The 13611-nt window shown below is 38.3% G+C and overlaps 1 protein-coding gene across 2 annotated transcripts in view; it reads right to left on the reverse strand.

Moving 5' to 3' along the window:
- Positions 1 to 9209: 9209 nt before the first annotated feature.
- ERAP2 (endoplasmic reticulum aminopeptidase 2) overlaps positions 9210 to 13611 on the reverse strand; it is a 39166-nt gene continuing 34764 nt past the window's right edge. For both annotated transcript variants that reach the window (XM_004769949.3, XM_004769948.3), the window contains 3 exons: positions 13143 to 13283; positions 11000 to 11081; positions 9210 to 10061 (listed from right to left, as the gene is read on the reverse strand). In XM_004769949.3, coding sequence (XP_004770006.1) covers positions 9918 to 10061; positions 11000 to 11081; positions 13143 to 13283 — 367 coding nt within the window. In that variant the 3' untranslated portion in view covers positions 9210 to 9917. The remainder of the gene's footprint in view (positions 10062 to 10999; positions 11082 to 13142; positions 13284 to 13611) is intronic.

Raw genomic sequence — 13611 nt, forward strand, 5'->3', positions numbered from 1 at the left:
ATTAGCAAAAAGATTCAGCTAAATAAACGGAAAGGTTATTAGGAAGGAACAGTTATATAGTAGTTCAGATGCTTTGGGCTACAAAAACCAAAATGTTGAATCAAATTAGCATAAACATAAGGAAATTTATCATCTCACATAAATGCAGAGATAAGACAATCTCTAGTTACTGCTCCCAACCTTACCAAGAACCCTGCTTCTCACTCTGTCTGCTCTGGGAGCAATTTTCCATAAGACTGAGTGTCTCGTGGACAGATAGGGGATGGCATCAGAGAAGGGAGAAGGAACATTTTCTTTGGTCTCTTTCTCAAGAGCAAGGAAACCTTTCTCAAAAATCCCCCATTAGAACCCTTCTTAGGTTTCAACTGCCAAACTGAATTTTGTACATTTCTAAGCCAAACACTGGAAATAAAAACAGGGTTACTATGATTGATTTCTTAAACAAAGCAGAGTTTAGGAATGCTGAGTTTAGGATCACTGCCTTGTTTCATAGGGGGAAATGGGGGGAACTTGGATAAAATCATTTTTATTATTTAAAAGAGAAAAGGGAGAGTCAAGTAACCAAAATGTCAAGTAGGCAACCTAGTCCACTGAAGGTTATAAACGCTGGTATATTTTAATAATAATTTGATAATAATTTCTTTAAACCCTAAGGTACTTGTCATAGGAAAAGTAAAGACAGAGCCCAATGCGATGTAACTTTTGATGTAATTGATCAATGAGATTAAGATTCCAAACCAAGAAATGATATATTATTAAACTTCAAATGCTGATCTGGAAGTAACTACTAAAATGGAAAAATAAATTAGGCATTTATATTAGTTTGCAAATGCTGCTACAAAAAAAGTATCACAATCTAGGTAGAAGATTTATTGCCTCAGAATGTATTGCCAACAGTTTATTGCCTCATAGTTCTGGAGGCTAGAAGCCCAAGATCAAGGAATCAGCAAGGCCATGTTCCCTTTGAAGGGACCAGGGAAAAGTATGTTCCAGGCCTCTATCCTAGGCTTCCTTGGCTGGTGGCAGAATAACTCCAGCCTTCAAATGGCATTCTCCCTGTGTGCACACCTGTGTCCATATTTTCCCTTTTAATAAGGGAACTAGTCATGTTGGATCGGGGCCCACTCTTCTCCAGTATGACCTCATCTTAACTAATTACATCTGCAATGGCTTTATTTCCAGCAAAGTCACATTCTGAGATAATGATGGTTATGACTTCAACATGTGAATTTTGGTTGGGAAGGGATGCACTATTCAACTCATTATAACAGCATCTTCCTAACAGAAATAAAGTTGAAGGTAAGTATCAAGAAAGATGTAACTTCAAAGGATAGCAGTAAGAAGTAAAAAGACAACCTACAGAATGGGAGGAAATATCTGCAAGTCATATACCTCACCGGGACTTACATCTAGAATATATAAAGAACTCTTAAAACTCAATAATAAAAGACAGATAAATCAATTAAACATGAACAAAAGCTCTGAATAGACATTTCTCCAAAGAAGACATATACATGGGGCACCTGGGTGGCTCAGTGGGTTAAAGCCTCTGCCTTCAGCTCAGGTCATGGTCCCAGGGTCCTGGGATGGAGCCCCGCATCGGGCTCCCTGCTCAGCAGGGAGCCTGCTTCCTCCTCTCTCTCTCTCTCTCTGCCTGCCTCTCTGCCTACTTGTAATCTGTCTGTCAAACAAATAAATTAAATTAAAAAAAAAAAAAGAAGACATACACATGACCAATAAACCCATGAAAAGATGGTCCATATCATTAATCATAAAACAAACGCAAATCAAAATCACAATGAGGAGCCACTTCACAGCATGGCAAGGTTCTGGCATAGGAAGGCTAGAATCAAAAAGGCAGACAAAATAAATGTTGGTGAAGATCTAGAGAAATTGGAAACTTAATATACTGTGGTGGGAATATAAAATGATACAATTGTGTTGGAAAATAGACTGGCAGTTCTCAAAAAGCTAAACATAGAGTTAACAAGTGATCCAGGATTTCACTCTTAGCTATACAGCCAAAATAATTGAAAATCTATGTTTATACAAAAACTTGTGTGTGAATGTTCATAGCAGCATTATTCATAATAGCCAAAAAGTGTAAACAACACAAATGACCATCAAAGAAGCCAGTTACAAAAGACCATATATTGTATTATTCCATTTGTATGAAAAGCTCAGCCTGGCCAAATGATAGAGAAAGTGGATTAGTGGTTGCTGAAGATGGAAGAGAGGGAGGAATGGGAAGCAACTGCTCATGGGTATGGGGGACTTCTTCTTGGAGTGATAAAAATGTTCTAAAAGAACCATGTTGATAGATGCACTCTCTAAATGTCCTAAAAAACCATTGCCTCTGGGACTGGGGCAAGATGCTTAATCTTCCTCAGCTTCATTTTCTCCTCTGTAAATTGAGTAGATAAGTACCATGCTCTTAGGGTTATTGTAAGAATAAGAATAAGACAAATTAACACAAATGTTCAAATGTGCTTTGAACAGAGACTGGCACAAAATAAGCACTAAGGATGGATTTGCTATTACTATTAGATGGGAACTGTGAAATTTTAATACTATGAATATTGCATGCAAAAAAAAAAAAACGCTTAGACTTGCAATGCATAACGTGAGTGCAAACAAATTTATATGATGCTGATATATATTACTTATTTATTTATTTGACAGAGAGAGAGAGATCACAAGTAGGCAGAGAGGCAGGCAGAGAGAGAGGGAAGCAGCCTCCATGCTGAACAGAAAGCCTGATGTGATCTCAATCCCAGGACCCTGAGATCATGACCTGAGCAGAAGGCAGAGGCTTAACCCACTGAGCCTCCCAGGCGCCCCTGAAACTGAGTTCTTGATATTGATATCTAAGCCCTCCGTCATTTAATGGGTCCCAGCCAGGCTAGGAAGTGTCAGGGACGGTAGGCCCTGCTTCTAGCTATGAAAACCAATCATAGGTCCCCTTCTATAAAAGTCAGAAGATATAAATGATATTTTTAGAAATTATGTCTAGCTGGCATTTTTGATCGACCTGCTCTTTCGAGGGAGATGTTTACACTCCTGAAGATTCTGATTCAGTTTTCCCTCTCCTTTCTTTCTAGCAGCCTTGCTAACACAGAGCCTAAGATTCCTTCCCGTTAAATGTGTCCTTCAGGTTTTGTGTTTGTTTTTGAGCATGAAAAGGTACTGTAATATTTATACCGAAAATTACACTTGACTGTGATTCTTGGCTGACTCTGGGATGACTCAGATGCTTTTTCCCTCCCTCTGGCTGATAGCTGCCAGCACAGGCTGTCAGTCAGTCAGCAACATTTGTGGAGTGCCCATGGTGCGCAGAACACCAAAGAGACTAAAAACAAAACAGGAAAGACATTTTTACTTTTAAGGTGCTTGCAATACATTGGGCCAGTCGGGACAAGTACCCAGGACATATGCATCGTGTACAATGCATGACACAGAAATATAAAAATATACTAGCAGGATCAGGCTGGGGCAAAATTGACAAGTAGGGGGCTCTGAGTTCTGCTAGGTCCCATTTTCCATTTTGCTTCCTCAGTTATAAATGCTGCTTCACACAGTCAACAAATATTTATCAAATGCCACCTGTATATAATACCCTTGAGTAAGTAACAGATACTGCCTTCCAGAGCTTCCTACCAAACCAGTATTTTCTGGAGTGTTGTCCTTGTCCCAGAACCCACTCACCCCAATCCTCTCTCCCAGCTTCAGGTTTCTCTCTCCCCTTAGGGCTCTTTTCTCAGCTAGCTATTAAAGAACTAAATAAGTATTCATTTAAACAAAATTAAAAAGTCTCACTAAAGCATGACTAATGAGTTACAATTGAATACTTGAGCTTTTATTAGCCCAAAGGAATGAATCTGTAATGGTGAAATTATAGAAGAAACCCAACTGGATAAGAGAAGATGTATTTGGGGAAAAAAAAAAAAAGAAGTATATGTGGTTTCCTTTTTTTAGATAGCATTTTTTAGATCTGGACTTGCAAGGGCAACACTAGAAATTGTTATTTCTATCTAGGTCCTCAGTGAGTTGGAGGAGACAATCGTGTGTATATTCCCCTTGGCCTTAAAATCCAAATAGCTAGGCTGCCCAGAGAAACAGTTACCTGAAACTAGGAGAAGAAGATGCTTTTTCTACCAGGTAATGGCTTTACTAGAATATAGAACATTATTTTTAAAACAGTGCTTTGGAAAATAACAAAATAAAATAAAATAAAAGTAAAATAGTGCTTTGATCGGTAGTATCATAACTATTGCCCATAGTTAAGGTTCAAGTTAGAATAAGAAAAAGCAAATGCAAACCTTTAAATGCTATACAGCCTCTCTCATTAACCAACAACTTATTCATTGTTGCTTAAGTGACCCTAATTTAGTCCTCGGGGTGAGTTGAATTAACTTGCCCAGTCTGACTCCTGAGGGCTCTGTCTGATTCACAAGAACTGTGCATAGTTGTTTCAGACCAGAACTTGTCTTTGATCTTTATCAGCTTGAGTCTCTTGACCTGTTTAATCCTTACCAGCTTAAAAAGCTCTTGTTTATCCTTCTAGTCTATTCCTACTACTAGTCTTTGAGCCTAGATCTGGAGTCATGAACAGAAAGAAAATAAAAGTATATGCTAACAGCCTTGGACCATGAAGACAATTGTTTCTCTTTCAGAAAAAGTTCTCCAACCACCATCCCTGCCTCTTGCCATATTTGAGTGTTCAGAGTGTTCAACTTATCCTTTCCCAACTCAAACTCAGAATAATTAGAAATCAGAATTTCCAAGCTCAGTTTACCAGAGAACAGTATTTAATGAGGAACGTGGTTTTTAAAACCAAGAAATAATGTCCTTTGTATCCCTTAAGTCTTTCCATAGATAATTTACTCTGCCCACCTTAAAATGGGGTTTGTAATCATAACTGTAGCATTGTTTAGATGACTGCAAAGAAATGTCAGGTGGATCAAAATGTGAATCCCTTACAGAAACATGAACCTGAAATGATACATTGAAATAAATATGGCATACTTCAACAGAGGGAGACATGAACTTTGAAGAGTGGGAAATCATATGTGTTAAGACCTAGAGGTGAGAATTAATTAATCATGTACTGAGAATCGAAAACTGGTTTCCTGACTTTATCTGGGAACATGATAGAAGATGAAAACTTTTGGAGAAAAGAGAATTAGCAAAAGACCTTAAAGTCATGTTTGTAAAGTAAAGCTTGCAGAAGTGATTGAGAGAGAAATTCTTTTCACCCAGTCAATTATGTCTACATTTCTCAGACTTTCTAGTCATTTCTCCCTATGAATATTGGAAAATTTTCCTGATTTAAATCCTGAACAAATGATCTGTTTATACTGCTAACTTCCTGATACAATGTTAAGCATCCCACAAGTTTATTTATGAAAAATCGATACTGTGCAGTCAATACTGCAAACCAATTTCCATCCTAAGGAGTCACTTATGTGAAAGTGTTGGACATTTGCACATTGTTGAAAATAAATTATTATACCTTCTGGGAATATGCTAGACTAGGTACCTCGAGTGACCTTCTTGCTAAGAATAATTAAAAATGTAGAATTCAAGAATTTTTTAATTGTTTGAATATATTGGTGACCTGGAAAGCTAGTAAGAAATAGTCATGGATCAAAAACTAATTGAAGGCAGGAACCCTGAGGGGTAAGCAGAAGGCTGAAGTCCGCGTTCACCTTGAGGGCATTTTTTTTGGCCTTTGAGAGTGGAAAGGATGGATGAGAGAGCCTGAGCTTGCCCAAGTTGGGAAACACAATAGCAAACAAAATTCAGGTACAGGGCGCCTGGGTGGCTCAGTGGGTTGAGCCGCTGCCTTTGGCTCAGGTCATGATCTCAGGGTCCTGGGATCGAGTCCTGCATCAGGCTCTCTGCTCGGCAGGGAGCCTGCTTCCTCCTCTCTCTCTCTGCCTGCCTCTCTGCCTACTTGTAATCTCTCTCTGTCAAATAAATAAATAAAATCTTAAAAAAAAAAAAAATTCAGATACAGCCTCTCTATGAAAGACTCATCTGAAACTAAACACAGAAAAATTCAAAGTAAAAGGATACAGAAAAATACATTAAGCAAATATCAACCAAAAGTGGGGCACCTGGGTGGCTCAGTGGGTTAAGGCCTCTGCCTTCAGCTCAGGTCATGATCCCAGTGTCCTGGGATCAAGCCCCGCATCTGGCTCTCTGCTCAGCAGGGAGCCTATTTCCTCTCTCTCTCTCTGCCTGACTCTCTGCCTATTTGTGATCTCTGTCAAATAAATAAATAAATAAAATCTTAAAAGAAAAAAATATATATATATATCAACCAAAAGAAACTAGTGGCATAGCTATGTAAACATCTGGGGAAGCTGTATTTTACTAGGGAAAGTTTACTAGACATAAAAGATTAACATTTGGTACTGACACAGGATACAGGCATAAAAAAAGGAAGTGATTTACAGGCTCCTAGGTGGCTCAGTAGATTAGGAATTCAACTCCTTATTTCAGCTCAGGTCATGATCTCAGGGTCATGGGATCAAGCCCCAAGCCAGGCCCTGTGCTCAGTGGGGGAGTCTCCTTGAGATTCTCTCTCTTCTTCCCTTTGTACCTCCTCCTGCTTGCTCTTGCAAACACAGGCACTCTCTCTCTCTCCTTCTCTCCCTCTCAAATAAACAAACAAACAAATAAATAAATAAATCTTTTTTTTTTTTTTTAAAGAAAATAAATTAAACCCCCTTTCAGGAAGATAATCGGGCACTACCTATTAAAATACTTGATTACATAAAACACGCATGTGCTTCAACCCAGCTAACCCACTTCTTTCATAATATTTTTTGCCCTTTCTTCTTTATGATTTGGAGACATGACTTTGATGAATGAGATTAAGTTTTCAGGGAGCAGACAATATAGCAGGTAAATTATTTAAAGCCTGTAAACATAAAGGTTGTAAACCCTTATATGCTGAAATGGAAAACACTGATGCATGGTTAAATGGAAGAAAGAAGGTCAATAACAAATGTAAGTAAAGGGAAGTTGCAAAGAAAAATGTGGCCATTTTAAGCAGCCTTGTGTTTGACAGCCATGAATGTTCAACTGGAAAACTAGCCTCCAGGACTATTTGGAGATCCCCCTTACAGTTAGAATGAAATAAGCCCCCCCACCCCACTCCAAACAACAACAAAAAACCCCAAAACAAACAAACAAAAAAGCTCCAGGAACTTCCCTCTGAAAATCAAGACCTCTGATTCTGTGGAACCTAAAATAGACCCAACGACATAGCAAGAAACAAAATGCACAGGGGTATACATGAAATAGGACAAGAAATTCCTAACATGGGGCACCTGGGTGGCTCAGTGGCTTTAAGCCTCTGCCTTCTGCTCAGGTCATGATCCCAGGGTCCTGGGATCGAGGCCGCATTGGGCTCTCTGCTCAGCTGGGAGCCTGCTTCCTCCTCTCTCTCTGCCTGCTTCTCTGCCTACTTGTGATCTCTGTCTGTTAAATAAATAAATAAAAATCTTTAATAGAAAAAAAAAATTCCTATCATGGTGGTAAAGTTGGACTCTTGAAGGCTGAATTCCCCATTCTCCCCCACACAAAGCCTCTCATACAGAGCAAGACATTGGTTTTAGGCTCCTTTGATCTGGAAGGTTTCTCATTCAGAGTGGGCTTCGGAGACCACAGAATTTTCCCAAGTCTCTGTGGGAAGTCAGCAGGCCTGGAGCCCTGTCTGCTCTCTCCATCATCCATTCATGAACTTGTCTATAAGTATTTCACAACTTATTTGTTCATTTGGGGTAAAAGGACGTAAAACTAACTTTAGCCAAGTCTTAGTTGGTGCTGGAGGTTTGGCATCTGCCATAAAGATTTTGAAATACTACACTAAGTACAATAGATTTCTTTTTTTAAAATTCCTTATTTGTTAAACCATTACTGGCACAGTACTTACTGTGTTCATTTTCAACAAATGATAAAACTGCTACTTCTACTACTTCTGTACTCAATTCTCAAGAATCTGAGAACTTACAAAGAACTTAAAAACAACTTACACAAAGAACTAAAAGGAAGAGAATCAAAAACTTGGAAACTTATGATAGATAACTTAGTATACAAAGGAAACTACTTATTTATGGAAATAAATATGACGGCAGAGATCTACCAAAACTCATACACATTCTTCTGCTTAAATTACACATTATTTTGGTGGAAAAAATAACATTCTTCACTCTTTCAGTTTCTTTATTTGAAAGTACGTTTAATTCCAGATGGGTATTACATGTTACACAGATCTTGGTAGGACCACAACCAAGTCAAATCTAGAGTCAAAGATGCTTCAAAGATTCCAAGAAATGATCTGAAAACAAACTTAGCAAAATGTGTTGGGTCATGTCAATGGTCCATCCAAGCTGTACTCTGTCTCTGTCCGTGGCACCAGAGAAAGATCTGTAAACCTTCAAGATATCACTCTAAAATGGATGGGTTAGCGCTCTGCCCACCTTACTCGTACCCCGATATCCCAGCCTCCCTTAATAGCCCAGATAAATTAATCTGTGTATTGATTCAGATTTTTCTAGAACATGTTTATATCTTCATAGTGATCCATATGTGGGCACATGAATTTATTAAATTTACAACCTGATATGTAAGAGTGGTGGTTTCCTTATTCATTCCAAATACCTTATTAATAAAACAAGTAATTTAAGCATTTAGAAAAGCATTTCAGAGATCCAGTTTCCCTTAAGAATATGAAGAACTGCTAAAACTGATTTATAAAACATGATCCATTTAAATATTTACATTAAACCTTAAGTTAACAGGAAATACACACGATACAATCTAATTTTGCAATTTTCAAAAGATGTTTTAAAACTGTGATAGTGTACAGTTTAAAGTGGTGAGGTATAATTGTTCTCTCCTTTACCTCTATGACTGCAGATTTTACTGCCTGTGGAGATGACCTCAGGAGGCTATCCTTGAGGCTCTTAATGAAAGTGAGGCTCTGGGGATGCCTGGGTAGCTCCGTTGGTTAAGCCACTGCCTTCGGCTCAGGTCATGATCCTGGAATTCTGGGATCGAGTCCAACATCAGACTCCCAGCTCCGCAGGGAGTCTGCTTCTCCCTCTGACCTTCTCCCCTCTCATGCTCTCTCTCTCTCTCTCAAATAAATTTTTTAAAAAATCTTAAAAAAAAAAAAAAGAAAGAAAAAGAAAGTGAGGCTCAAGCCCCCTCTCATGCTCTCTCTCTCTCTCTCAAATAAATTTTTTAAAAATCTTAAAAAAAAGAAAGTGAGGCTCAAGCCAAGCAGCCCTCCTGGCTTTGTGGGTAAACCCTGACACCTAGTTTCTAATAATCAGAGATTTGGTGACAAATTCTCTGGTTTTCTGATCCTTATACTTCATAATTGGATTCAAATTTTCCAGGAATGGTAAAAATTAGAAAACACTATTCGGGCTGAGATGAAGGAGGAAAAGGGGGAGGAAATGAAAGGATGCGAATGAAAGATTTTTTAAAAAGAGAATTGGCTATGTTTCCTTGAAGGTAAAACTGGCTGGGCAAAGTCCAGGATGCTAAGCAAGGCTAGAAAAAACATCAAAAAAGCAAAAAAGTAGCAAGTAGCATGCTATAAGGCAGTGTAGGGAGTGGGCGATGTGGCTAATCTATCGCAGCTCTGTCTGTATATCTACATTCACATCTCCACATATCTCCAGTATTCAGGAAGTTTACATTTAAGTAAGCTACTGAACTGGACTTCCCCCACCTCAACATCATACATCTGTCAGCTAGAGACAACTGCTGAGAGCCGGCAGCTGCGGTGGCTGGTTTCTTGGGGCTTCTTACTGGTTGAGACAAAATACCCAAGACTTTGACGTGGGCTTTACTGACTTCAAGCCCACATGTGATGAGCTCTTTCTACTGACCATTTAAGAACTAACCAGTAGCCAAGTCCTCAGAGTGGGAAGATTCCTCTCCAGCCACTTAATATTTTTGGCTATGGTTTCCAAAATCATTTGAAAAGTATCCAGATGTAACCCTTGTGCCTTAAGAGACTCAAAAAACAGTTTCACCTGAAAAATAAGCAAGAAAAAAATTACTGACATGGTTCACGAAATACTTGTTCTTGCAAAGGGTTTCAAATCATATGTACAACAGAGTAATCCTCTCTCTTGCAAACTTTAAATGGTCATTTTCCTGTCTTTTGGGGGTTTAATTAGTATTTCACTTTATCTTCAAACAATGTAAGACAGGAATGATAAATACTCATCTTACAAGTAAGCTCACTATGGGTAAAAATGTTAAATGATTGAGCCAAGTCATATGGTAAGTAGTGGGCCAAGACTTAAGTTCTAGAATTCTGAGTTTCCTTTGAGGGTAAATAATTCAAGATTTATTTTGGAAAGAAGATGGAAAACATTAGAATGCTTAGGAATAAAAAAAAAAAAAAAGTGGAGGGGCACCTGGGTGGCTCAGACCACCCTGGGAAGCCTCTGCCTTCAGCTCAGGTCACGATCCCAGGGTCCTGGGATCTAGCCCTGAATTAGGCTCTCTGCTCAGTGGGGAGCCTGCTTCCTCCTCTCTCTGCCTGCCTCTCTGCCTACTTGTGATCTCTGTCTGTCAAATAAATAAATAAAATCTTTTAAAAAATTAAAAAATTAAAAAATTTTTAAAAAGTGGAATTATCAACAACAGTAAGTTTTGTTAATAAAAGACCTTTAAGTATTCTTCCAAGCTTCAATATAGTCACTTCTGCGATCATACACTATGAAGGAAATAATAAGCAAGGACTCATCTCTGAAGTGTAAGTTTCATTTTGAATGTTATGAACACCTGTATTTTAAGAGGGTCTAGTCCTGTCCCTTCCATTTACTGGCTATGTATCATTGGGCAAACTACTCCTTTTCTTTTAATAAAATGAGAACTTTACACCAGATTATATCTAAGTTCACTTTCATTTTTACAACTTGAATATTTATTTTTCAGTTGTTAGCAGAAGAGAGTCACAAACCTCTTGCAGCTCTTCCTTGGAAGAGAAGTGAGATGTTGGGCCAACGATGATCATTCTCATAGCAAATGAGCCCAAGTCAAACCTGAAAATGAGAAGGAAACCCACAGATTTAAGTAATAGGAATACGGACCTTATCTTTATATGTTTTTAAAATATAGGACATTAATAACTATATGATAAGCTTGTGCAATACAATATATTCTATTAATTACCCTAAGAATAACTCATTCATCCAGTAAAATCCCAAAGCTATGAAATGTATCAAATTTGACCATAAGATAAAAATGAAGATAAAGACCATTTAGGAACTGGGGGCGCCTAGGTGGCTCAGTTGTTTGGGTGACTGCCTTCAGCTTGTGTCATGATCCTGGAGTCCCAGGATCAAGTCCCGCATCGGGTTCCCAGATCCATGGGGAGTCTGCTTCTCCCTCTGACCTTCTCCCCTCCCATGCTCTCTCACTCACGCTCGCTCTCTCTCAAAAAAAAAATAAAATCTTAAAAAATATATTTTACAAGACTTTTTAGGAAGTGTGACGATCTTACTCAGTAGTGTTTGTGTTTAAATTTATGTTTTTGCTTAAAGAAGCATTCTCTATTTTTTTTTTTATTATGCACTCTATTGGTAAAGATTTTTTGCCGAAGAACTTCCCAATATACGTATTTTTACTTATGTATTACATACATGTACTATGTTATAGGTTCAACAGAAAGTGTAATAGCATAAGAACTTATATATGTAGTGAGATGTTCTCCTTGCACTCTCATGTACTATCTTGCACACTTCCCCATCCCATTTTGGAGATCCACTGCTTTTTAAACTGTATTTTGTGGGGGCCAATGTTATTCGGTTAAACTCTTCATTTCCAGCCCCAGAATTCATCCTTCACCCCAATGTTGTCTACAGAGAATTTATAGCATAAGTCCAAGGGATTTGTGTTAAAGAGCAGAGCACAGATACATCCCAGAAATGATTCCAAGTCTAGACTGTGCACATGGTCAGGCACAAGGGTCATTTCCAGTGACAAAGGAAATCTACGGCATTGCAGAAAAAGTATGATCATATCAGGGGAGGGAACAGATAGTCAAGCAAACGACCCAACCAATGATTCCAGTGATCTTTAAGGAAACACACACACACATTTTATATATACATATTATATATACATATATATATATGTATATATACACACACACACACACACATATATATAATAAAAATATACATTTTTTAAAGCAGTAAAGCAGTTTCTGTTTGGTCCCATGTGGATGTCAAACTCCTTAAAAGCCTGGGAGGGGGTGAAAATGTTCTTTTTGTTTACACAAGATTCTGGGGACTCTAAGTCCTTCATGGCTAACAAATGAGATGGAAGAGGAACCAGGGGTGACTGAAATCAAAGATACTAACTGACACTAAAATAAACAGAGCAGACTACACAGGTCTCAGATTCTGGATATTTTCCATATAGTTCATAAGTGACATTTTGGTTTTAGATAAGAAATAGCTGAGAACCTTAGCAGGGGTTTGTTGTGAGAGAAAGCACTCCTATCCTATACCTTCCACTGAAGTCTAATCATTATTTGTTCTTTCTGAGGGATATTTTAGGGCCAAGAGCATGCTGGAGTGAACTCTGGTTCTCCCAGGGGTTGAAACCCTAGAAAAGACGCAGAACTGATGAAGTTTTAAAGAGGGGGTGTCTCCCAAAACACTTCTGATCAGATTTCTTTCATCTCCTCTAAGCTCTCCACTGAGCCAGTTCCACAGGGGAACTGAGGGTGGGGATTAGTGTTCATCAAAATTCCTGAAACTCTCCATGAACAAAGCAGGCAGAATGTGTTCGATGCAGTATATATGGATTGCTTGGATTCTTCTGGGCTGGTGAGGAAGCTAGGAGGACCATGGTGGCCCAGGAGTTCTTTGCCTGGGAAGGGTGAGAGAAATCTCTTTCCCACTCACTTCTCACTCCTCTCCTCACATCTGGACAGAGTAATTCAGGGTATTAAATTTTCAAACGAATAGAGTTCATCAAACTATTTGGGTAGAAATAAGATTTATGTGCTTTGGGGGATGCATCATGGTACTTGGTTTCAGGTAACTGAATCATCTAGGTAGAAGAACACACATTGGATGTAAATGAATACCAACTTTTTTAGGAGATGGGTCCAATTTTCTCTTAAAAAATTCCAGGCTAGTTGCTGCCCCTTTGGATTTCTGGCAATCACATAAAAAAGAGTGGACAACTCCTGTGTCTTGATGACTTCTCCTTCCATTCCTAGTTCAATTAATCTGAAGAAATAAAGATCATTTGACTTCTCATGGCATGTGTCATATAATGGAAATTAACTCAGGTTATCAATATATTAAGAGTAGAAGAGAAAGAGGCATGATAGAATTATAACTTACCAAAAACAGTAATAAATTCCTTACTAATATTTTTAATGTTCCAGCTAAATTTTCTTTTTTTTCTGGCAGTAATTTTATTCACTTATTATTTCAAAGAAATTAATCAGCATCTTGTACAACACCTTATACCCAAGAATGCATTCTTGCGTTCACTTTTCTCCAAGGTTTTGAAAGTAAAATGTAGCTATTTGTCCAATATTGGTCACCTGAT

This window comes from Mustela putorius, unplaced genomic scaffold (assembly GCF_011764305.1).
Source record: "Mustela putorius furo isolate JIRA1106 unplaced genomic scaffold, ASM1176430v1.1 tig00537350_pilon_pilon_pilon, whole genome shotgun sequence".
Classification (NCBI taxonomy): Eukaryota; Metazoa; Chordata; class Mammalia; order Carnivora; family Mustelidae; genus Mustela; species Mustela putorius.